At 32.3% G+C, this 10347-nt stretch overlaps 1 protein-coding gene and 1 long non-coding RNA gene across 5 annotated transcripts in view; one reads left to right on the top strand and one right to left on the bottom strand.

Moving 5' to 3' along the window:
- The window catches only part of LOC140053837 (oxysterol-binding protein-related protein 8-like), a 32222-nt gene extending 25128 nt beyond the window's left edge, over positions 1 to 7094 (bottom strand). Inside the window, exons 1-3 of one of the 4 annotated variants that reach the window (XM_072098522.1) lie at positions 6932 to 7094; positions 4568 to 4607; positions 1570 to 1674 (exon numbers count right to left, since the gene is read on the bottom strand). In XM_072098522.1, coding sequence (XP_071954623.1) covers positions 1570 to 1674; positions 4568 to 4607; positions 6932 to 6976 — 190 coding nt within the window. In that variant the 5' untranslated portion in view covers positions 6977 to 7094. Of the gene's footprint in view, positions 1 to 1569; positions 1675 to 3623; positions 3921 to 4567; positions 4608 to 5228; positions 5448 to 6931 lie in introns of those variants that run through there. The other 3 variants (XM_072098521.1, XM_072098524.1, XM_072098525.1) reach the window with 3 other exon arrangements.
- A 329-nt stretch (positions 7095 to 7423) lies between these two features.
- Positions 7424 to 9044, top strand: LOC140053838 (uncharacterized). Its single transcript, XR_011846458.1, has 3 exons — positions 7424 to 7881; positions 8224 to 8275; positions 8647 to 9044. It is a non-coding gene; the product is annotated as an uncharacterized lncRNA (long non-coding RNA).
- Positions 9045 to 10347: the final 1303 nt, after the last annotated feature.

The following is a 10347-nucleotide window of genomic DNA, read 5'->3' on the forward strand; positions in this document are numbered from 1 at the left end:
ATGCACGTTTATATAAATACTGTGAATGATTAACAGTTCAGAAATTTCTACATGATTCTCTGTACTCTATTATCCACATATAATAGATTACTGTATGTGCAGTATCATACTGTAGGCAAATTCTGTAATACAGTGTAACATACTGTATGTATCACATGTACCGCCTATACAGTATCATAGGCAAATTCTGTAATACAGTGTAACATACTGTACTGTATCACATGTACCGCCTATACAGTATCATAGGCAAATTCTGTAATACAGTGTAACATACTGCACTGTATCACATGTACCGCCTATACAGTATCATAGGCAAATTCTGTAATACAGTGTAACATACTGTACTGTATCACATGTACCGCCTATACAGTATCATAGGCCAATTCTGTAATACAGTGTAACATACTGTATGTATCACATGTACCGCCTATACAGTATCATAGGCAAATTCTGTAATACAGCGTCACATATTTATAACATGTAGAACATGAATGTTAGGGTTAGGTTAAACAATGGACTACTCTTCCCTGGTTAAATTTATAATATGGCCTATGATACAGACTTCACATGCAATACATTACAGTGTATCATAGAATGCGGCTATGATACTGTACAAATTGTGTGCCAAACATCAGCCAACAAAAATTCTAAAGAAGGGAATCATACCAAACATAATACTGTATACTACTAATGTGTACTATACAGTATCCAGTATATTTCTTACCTATACCCATTTTTCAAAATGATGACGCCCAGATATTCGGTCAAATAACGGTGTAATTCTTCCCAAATTCCTTGCCCTAGCTACATCTGATTTAGTCTTCTGATACTAGTCATAATCCTAATCGATCGTAACATTTTATGCTTGCTTATTGCCAGAGGTACTACTATACTACTTACATTCCTTAGGTGTCTGAGTTAAGGTAAGGTAATCAATACATACATCAATAACAGTAGCTGTATTTGAATCAACGATGCATAAAGTAATCTAAAGCTCTGTCTACACGATCAAAAACCATTTTATTTTGTCATCAACCTTTGGATTTATAGAATATAAAAACAACCACCTTGATGATGTCAACTGTTTTTATTTACAGTCACACTTGACTGCCTCTCTTTATGAGAAGATGATCTGATTATTATGTCCTTTTACAATTTTTCAAGTGCATATAAATTAATTAAACCATACAATCACTCAGCTAAATCATAAAAATGCACAAACCTTTCTACTGTGATGACTTACCAAATTCGGTATAGAAACAACAACTGAGCAAACATTAGGAATAGGCCCTCCATAGACCCACAGTAGCCAGCAGTGCCTACCAGATCAGCACACCGGGAGACGACCCCCTACTCTTTTCGAATAGTGTACTAAGTTTTTTAACGTATGCTAATACTATATGTACACAGGACCAACGGCGTTACATCCCATCCGAGGAAGGATGTTGTGTCCCTATCATCCAGTATATACAGTATGCCAGCAAATGCTATAATCGCATCTGTCCATCTGGTTACACTTAAAATACAGAACACACAAAAATATAAAATATTGTAAAATGTGCTCCTTACCATTTCCTGGGCTGTGGTGGTGACTTGTCAGACTGTCGTGGTGATCTCGTCTCATGGCTGCCAGACGTGGTGATCGGCTCGGTGTTCCGCCACTATCACTTATACCTGAAAAATATAATAAGAGAACTTTTTTAGAATACAAAAAAAAAAAAATGAACTAATTATCTTGCGCTTAGTTTTGGTGTTTTATATGATTGTCTCAAGGGATATCTTCGGAATCCACAAAATCTTTCCCGTAATAAGAAGTGTCCCCTGAATTGCATTCCAAAGAAGGGGTTCTGCTGCAAATAAAATGAAAATAGTTTTTTAATGGTAATGCTTTATAGAATAATCTTTAAATCTATTTAATCCTAATGAACAGGATATTACTTAAATATTTTACTACCTTAATCCTAAATCTATTTTCTCGAAATATAACAATAAGTGTACAGTACAATGCATTGGTTCAATGCTGCCCAATGGAGCACAACATTTGGTTTGATTATTAAACCAGTCTGTATGTATGCCATCCAAGAAAGGAAAAACAAACTAAAAATGTTATTAATCTAATCATATTAATCTATCAGTTCAATTTGTTGTTTTTACTTTCAGTTCTTTTTTGTAAAAATAGCAACTATTCTCACTCTCAATAACTCAATCAATTAAACAAAAATTAAAACTGATGTCTTTCAAATATCATCACAGTTGAATGAGTTTTTCTTGTCAGATCTCTATAACATTATCCATCAAAAAAAGATATTCTTCAATATCAACTCAATGTAAAATATCAGATGAGATCTCTTTTACAACACAGTACCAGGATCAGCTGATTACAGGATTTCATAAGACTCTCCTTAGCCTATACAGACGGAGGCTAACTTGGTACCTGCTAAGTTTAATAGCAACTAGAGTAAAAAAGGTGCAATATCTCTTACAATTACCAGGATGAACTGACTACAGGGTTTAAGACTCCTTATAAAACAAATTCTGCTTTTATACCTTCATACGGAGGCTAACTTGGTACCTGCTAAATTAGTAGTATAGAGTATAGAGTAGTATAGTGAAGGTGATGACATAGCCTTGATGAAATAAAATTATATTGATTTTTTAGACTGAATTGTATGCATGAATGAGCACAATACAATTCTGTTGTCAGCAATTGTGTAATCAGTTTTAGTAAGGAAGAACACAGTGCAGATGAAATCAACTTATGCAACCATGGCAACCAAGAATACTGCACAAAACATGTACAGGAGGAGGAAATTACTGGTAGTAGGTGATTTATTGTTTTGAGGAGACAACAATGATGAATGGTCATACATTGGTGACTGATGGCTCAGTCCATTCAACCATGGAGGTGGTGGTGACTATGATGTCATTGTCATGTTGATAAAAGTAACATAAATTGAATCGGTAGAATCCTTTTCAAAATATTATTTCAATTATGGTTTATTCCGATTCAAACACAAAGCTCAATTATGTAACTAAATTCAATTATGCAACATATAAATTATACAACAAAAGCACAACTGAATAAATCAGAATAATTTTCTTTTCAACAGACTCCCGAATAGACTATTATTATTTTTTAGCCACAGTACAATACTGGCTGGCTGAAAACTATCTCCTAAATCTTACATGACTCAAAAAGTAAAGCAAAATAACAGGTATATCGAGGCCCATTATTACAAATTACAACCTGCCGTACCTTAAATGAGGTAGTCCTACAATTACTAAATAAACCCCTCTGTACCTTAATTAAGTGAGGTAGGCCTACTATTACTAAATACACCCCGCCGTACCTTAAATGAGGTAGTCCTACTATTAATAAATACACCCCGCCGTACCTTAAATGAGGTAGTCCTACTATTACTAAATACACCCCGCCGTACCTTAAATGAGGTAGTCCTACTATTACTAAATACACCCCGCCGTACCTTAAATGAGGTAGTCCTACTATTACTAAATACACCCCGCCGTACCTTAAATGAGGTAGTCCTACTATTACTGAATACAACCCGTTGTACCTTAAATGATGTACAGGTAGGCCCATTATTACTAATTACACCCCGTACCTTCATAATCCGACTCGTCATCGCGGTGACCCTCCACCTCCTCTATCATTAGTGCCAATCGCTCTTGCCATTCCTTAACGTGATTAATGGGCACACCTTTGCGCGCCTCTGACCTCCGACGTACCCTTCTTCTTATCATCTCTTGTCAATTGCGGCATTAAGTTACGCTACAAAACCTAGGCCTATGTTAGCCTGTTTGTGCTGTTACAACTACAGGACCTTCACCCTGCTGTAACTACCTACCAAATGATTACTACCCTGCTGCCCTGCATGAATAGCAATATTAAATCTACCACACTTGTTTTAAATACAAAAGAACTTTAACCTCTTAACTGTATTGTAAACAACCTTTTGTGTGTTAAGGGACGCTCTCAAACTTTCTATACAAATTTCTGTTTTTAATGAACCAACATTCATCAATTTTTTTTTACTTCACTGATTTCTATTTTTGTGAAAAAATAAATTGAGGAAAAGGGTTTACCAGTGGTCCATTAAATTATGAATGAATTTCTTGAAATTACCAACATTAATCAGACTATTCTAATATTAATCAGTACGTTAATGTTTTTTATAGGAAAGTTTAGGATTTATTATTAATAAAAAGTAGTAACCAATGATTACAAATTTGCCTGCTGGCCATATTTTTAATATATGAAAGCATTCATTTGTATTTTTTAATCAACCTGACAATGCAAGAGTTTGGCAACAATTATTCTAAAAAAATGTGCATATTAGTATTTTATTTGGAAACAAAATTCATCAACATTTAACATACATAACATTGAACAATATCTTTAGTGAGAATCAACAAAAACTATCAAATATGCGACAAAATATATTAAACAGTGCAAAAAAATGATATTCAAATAGCTGGTGACAATTAAAATGCTTACATTGAACAAATTATGTGAAATATTTTCATTTTTTTTACTACCAATACTTACCACTAGGTGCTTGGGTGACTTTATAAGTATATTGGCCACTCTATACATCAATGAACAGAGAGTAAGCAAAGTGTAAGGACCATCAGTGGAGAAGCAGGCCAGGCAGTAGATGAAATAAAAATGTTGTGAGTAGTCAGGCAGACCAGCAGAGATCCCATCAATGAAAGTAGTCAAGCAATGTATGAAAAGCAGACAAAGTACGGAACAATACAGTACAGTGTTTGAAAATTCAAAACAAAGAAAAAAGTGTACAAAGTTAGAACAATTTTTCAATTTCAGAAAAACAGTACAGTAAACATGTCAAAACATGGAGGTAAAATAAATGTTTATTTTTTTGCCTCTATGGTCAGAAGAAGTCACTCAGAAATTAAAGATGTTGGGATTAACGATTAATTTAAATGTCAACAATTGGTTGAATGTTAATTTCCAAGATAAACACTAATATTCACAAGAACAATTCAATTTTTTAAAGAAAAAAATTTATCAGGAATTTGAAATTTTGTTTTACTTGTGAAGATGAAAGGGTTAAGATGTCTTTAATTGGAGAGTGACCAATACAAAAAAATATTAGCTTCGAAATTTTCTAAACAGATAATATTTTTAAAAGTGCTAATAAGCATGCTATGAATGTTTAAATAGTATTCTAATCAAACATACTTACTTCTGCTAAAAAACTGAGAACATGATTTGCTTTTTTTAAGTTTAGTCTGAGCTTTACGAAAGCGAAATGATGGCAGCTGATTCATTTTTTAAAATACCGATTATAGCCAAATAATAATGTCCTAGTTTGTAGGTCCATCTACCTTGTTATGAAAGGTATAGTCGGACTGACATGGACGGAGCCAAATTCAATCAATTTATTGAAGAGCGTGTACAATAGCATATTGTTTCTCCAACCATGAGGATGATGTTAACTAAGCATCCAGCTGTAAAACTAGTTAATATTCACAATATGTCACATGTACTGTAATCTGCCCATTTCACGCAGATCATTAAAAGCTTATGAATGTTTTACATACCGCTACTTTAAAACAAAGCACTGTACTTAAGGATTGACTAAATTACTGTTCTACTAAATGAGCTGCTATCATGATGTGATTATACCTATGCTTTGTATGGTAGGTATATATTAGAGATACTGTTATTAAGCTCTGTCTACACTATCAAACTAGTTTGACAAAAAAGTGTGATGTGAAACATAACATAACATTTATTTGTCACATAAAGTTTGATAGTATAGAGAGCTTTAGTTGAACCAATTTTAAGCAAAACACACAAAAACAGGGTTCTGCATTTAATTTCATTTTTAAATGTAAGGGAGAAAGTAGGGATATTAGGGGAAACTTAATTCAGAAAAACAGCAGGGTTGAAGATCAGTATTTAGTGTGTAAAAATATCACACATCATCCCAATTATAATGTAGTCTGTTTATTGTGAAACTCTATTGTGAATTATGGCTTGAAATTTACATATTATGCAATACTGTGCGTGTGTGGAAATGATTATTAAAGGCCAATATAGAGGGGGCTATAATGATATTTGAATTAATCAATTAATTTTATTTATTTCTGCTATTTGATATGAATTAAACTACGTAGAATAAAATAACATTTTAACATTTAGGCCTATAATGATTTTTTTTTTGCGGTACTTAAGTAAACATTAACTTCTTAATGTAAGCAAGTAATAAATATTATTAATAAATAATATCCATTTTTTTAAAAGGTAAATAAAAAGGGTAATTGCAATTTTAGCATAAATATTGAGCTTTCATATATTTTTTATGACATGAATCATGATTCAAAATAAATCGTATCTTAAAATTATAAATTAAAAGAATAAATTTCCAATCTTATATTTGGTACAAATATCGTCAATCCAAAGTTTAATGAATATGATTGCAATTTCAAATGTAAATAGGCCAGATCTTATTCTTAGGCCCCTAGGATTATTAATATTATTATTTAGGCTATTTAATATTTAATAAATATTTAAACTTATAAAAATAGGCCTAATAAATTTGCAATCTATCATGTAATGTTATTGTTGTATAAATGTACACCACTAATCATTTTTATTTTCCAAAATTAATTGTTTCATACACTTTTAGACTGCAAATCATTAAAAATTTGATAGGTACTACTAGGCATCATAAATCTTAACTGCATCTCCTTTATAATTAATTAGCAGCTAGGCTAGCTGCTGCGCACACATCTTGCCCTTCTGCCTGCCGCCGCCAACTTACTTTAGTTTGGCTACCTCTAGCCTATCTATAAGAGGCCTAGAATATACCGGATATTTATAGACTTAATCATACAACATAAATTAAATATTTATTTAGATGATAAGATTGAATAAACTCACAACAATATCTGATACTTCTTTATCGTGTTTATCAACTGCTTCCATCGCATTTAAACAATGTCACACGAACTCTAGGCCGACAAGATAAATAAAAAGATAATTTTCTTTTTAAGTACCGTAATAAATTACAGTATGGAACGCCTTTGTCGCCTTTTGTGTGTCACAATAATTTGTGGCTTCAATTCTAACCTCTAATAGGCCATAAGCAGTAAATTCTAACGTTTCATCTCGTTCCGATGTCATGGATCTACAATTTCTTTACATATTTAGAATAATAATTTTATAAATAACAACATATCAAAAGTTCTCCATAATCGTGTTAGACAATTTTGAGAAATTACTGTTTTATTTTGGTACTTTATTTTAATATACACCGCGTGAGTGATTTGGTCGGGCCGAACGTTACACGTTCAAATTATCCGCAACGTCTTAAAAACTGTACCACGTGATCGTATTTCACCAATCATGCTCTGTTTACAGATGAGGGGGGAATCCCCAAAACTCACACACGGCAACGTCACACGTGGACAAAAATATTCAATCATGATGAATGGAGCTAGACGTGGAGGAAAATTTGTTTGATTCCCCACCGAACAAATGCTACTGTAAACGAAGAAATGATGCATCTTATGATCATCCTATTGTATTGAAATAGTCTCCTGCTCATATAAGAAATGGGATTTTTAGAATGTTACCACTTAAACCAGTGTGCTATATTAATAATATTCGTACAGAAAGGCTAGGCTAGCTAGCTACGTCTTTAGGCTCTAGCCTAAAGGCTTAAGGTAGCACACTGGCCTAGGTCTGGAGGTGTATACTAGGCTACTCTCAAGATAGCATAGGCTAGGTAGGCCCAGCAGCAGCACAGTACAGTTAGGCCTGCTACTAAACTATAACTTAATGGGCTATTATTAAGTTAAAACGGCGACAAACGAAATACAAAGACACAGGTGAGGATAGCATAATTTTAGTACATTTTGAGCAAACATAATAAATACACATTAAAATTAATATATTATTATTTATTATTATTAATAATTACAATTGTTTGAAATAATTAATTTGGTCTGGCCTAGAGTAAGCAGGCTTTCCCTATACTGTACCTAGGCTATCCTATTTAGTATTATGCATTCATTTTGATGGCCTGGTCCGAAGACTAGGCCTAGGCCTAGTATTCATACATCAGCCCGGTATTATTTTTATTTATAAATGCTTAATTTTAATTAAAAATAATTTATTTCATTTCAACTGTATCATTTCAATTCAATTTATATTCAATTATTTATGTCTAGGTTGTCTAGTGGAAAGGAGGCACAAAAATGCTGAACACGTTCACTGATTCTGGTAAGTTTTGGATCCTTTTTTAATGTAGAGATGAGAAATGCCAAATGATTTATGTTTTGTTATAATTATATACAATAGTAGTAAAATTAGTAATGAATGCAAGAAATAGCTGAAAAACATCCATTACTTTAAAAATGTTTTATATACCAGGTTGCATTGTCAATAAACACTATATAGTAATGGAAAGTGTGTGGTAGAGTAAGTAAAGTTGAAAATGTTTCAACGTTTCTGTGTATGGTTTACCACAAATCTGAACTAATTTTTAAATATAAAACCACAAAGATTCATTGTAATTTAATAATATTCAGTTTAACTAAAATATTAAGTAATCGATATAAATTAGATAATCTATTCTTGATTATTTGTTACAGAAATGATACCAACTTCAAAACAATTGTCATCATCTTGAATTTTTCATAAACTTCAAAACCATCAACTGGCTGAATGTAAAATACTTACTGCAAATGTTGCTGAATCTATGTTTAATTGTACCTACCTACCACGTAGTATGTACATACTGTATATGAAGGATATTCCACATAGTAATTATTAATTAGTTAAAGTATATTTGCTATTTCCATTGTACACTGGCCATGCCGCACCTGAAATTGACAACTTTTCTACTTGACTACTAGTTATGCTGGTACAACGTATCTAGAGAAGAGTAGGATTATATACATTGTATATTGGGCAACATGTAGGGTTGTAAAAAAACACAAATCCAAAAGAAACAAAAAAAAAATAAATGAAAATACATTACAAGGTATTTGTTGTATATTGTGTGTATGTCCATCTCGTATCATTATCAATAATAATAGTTCTCTCCACAAGACTTACATTCATGTTATCAATATAAAAACAGTAAAAATGGGCTGACAGGCCTACTTATCTGGTGTTTCACAGAAAAAAATGGGTTGTTTTTATGGAAGCTCCTGGCCTAAATTGGCACTAAAAACTCATAAAAAATGCAATATTTAAGTTACAATAAATAAGTTATTGCATAATCATTTATTGTTTGTGTTGAAAATTTACTCAGATGTCACTAACCTACTAGCATACCCATTGCATGAATATAAATATTATTATGGCAAGTCATTTTCTAAGAAATCATGTAGGCTTACGTACTCCTCAAAAACAAATAAAACATCAAAATTATCTATAAAATTAGCAAATTCTCAGCTGGTGCAGTGCATCTTCCTATATAAAAAAAATCATCCTATATAAAAAAAATCATCAAGCTGGTTTGGTTGTTTATCAACCCTCTCGGGTAGTTGTACAGAAAAGGCATAGTATTTATTCAGGCGCCTTTTACGGTTTGAGTCGAGTTCACACAAAATTGGCACTAAAAACAAAAAAAATGCAATGTAAGTTACTATCATATTATTGCATAATAATTTCTTTTGCGTTGAAACTTCACTTGTGTGTCACTAACTCACTAGGATACCCATTGCATGAATATAAATACATAGTGAGAGTTGATTATTAAAATATAACTGCTCAAAAAACGACTAAAATATATTAAAATTATCTATAAAATTGGCCAAATCTCAGTTTTTGCATCTTCATAAATAAAACCTCCCTGAAGCTGACAAGCTGAAACTTTGAATCTTGTTTAACAACCCTCTCAAATAGTTGGGAAAAAAATATAAATATGGTATGTCAATTAGTTACGAAGATATTGTGTCTTAAACATCTTGAAAAGTGCAATTACAACTAAATAATTGTAATTTTTCAGTTTTCCTCACATACAAAATACTTATTTTTTAAATTTTAAATTTTGGATAAGTGTTCACAATATACTGGACTACTCACAGAGAAAAGACAATTGCATTTGGACAAAGACTTTTAAAGATATTGGCCCATAAAAGTACCTCCAGACCTCAAAAAGTGCCTTTTTTGCAGTAGTGGGGTACCTTTGAGAGGCCATTGCTCAAAAGTGTACAAGTATTTCATGGAGAACTTTTGATATAGTATGTGTAACATATTCATTTCACAATATCAACTTTCAAAATGTAGATCCAAGAGGTGGGAACGAAATCCATGTTCTAGGCATCTTTTGAGCTACTGCTTAT

The sequence above is a fragment of the Antedon mediterranea genome, chromosome 7 (genome assembly GCF_964355755.1).
Source record: "Antedon mediterranea chromosome 7, ecAntMedi1.1, whole genome shotgun sequence".
NCBI classification, from domain to species: Eukaryota; Metazoa; Echinodermata; class Crinoidea; order Comatulida; family Antedonidae; genus Antedon; species Antedon mediterranea.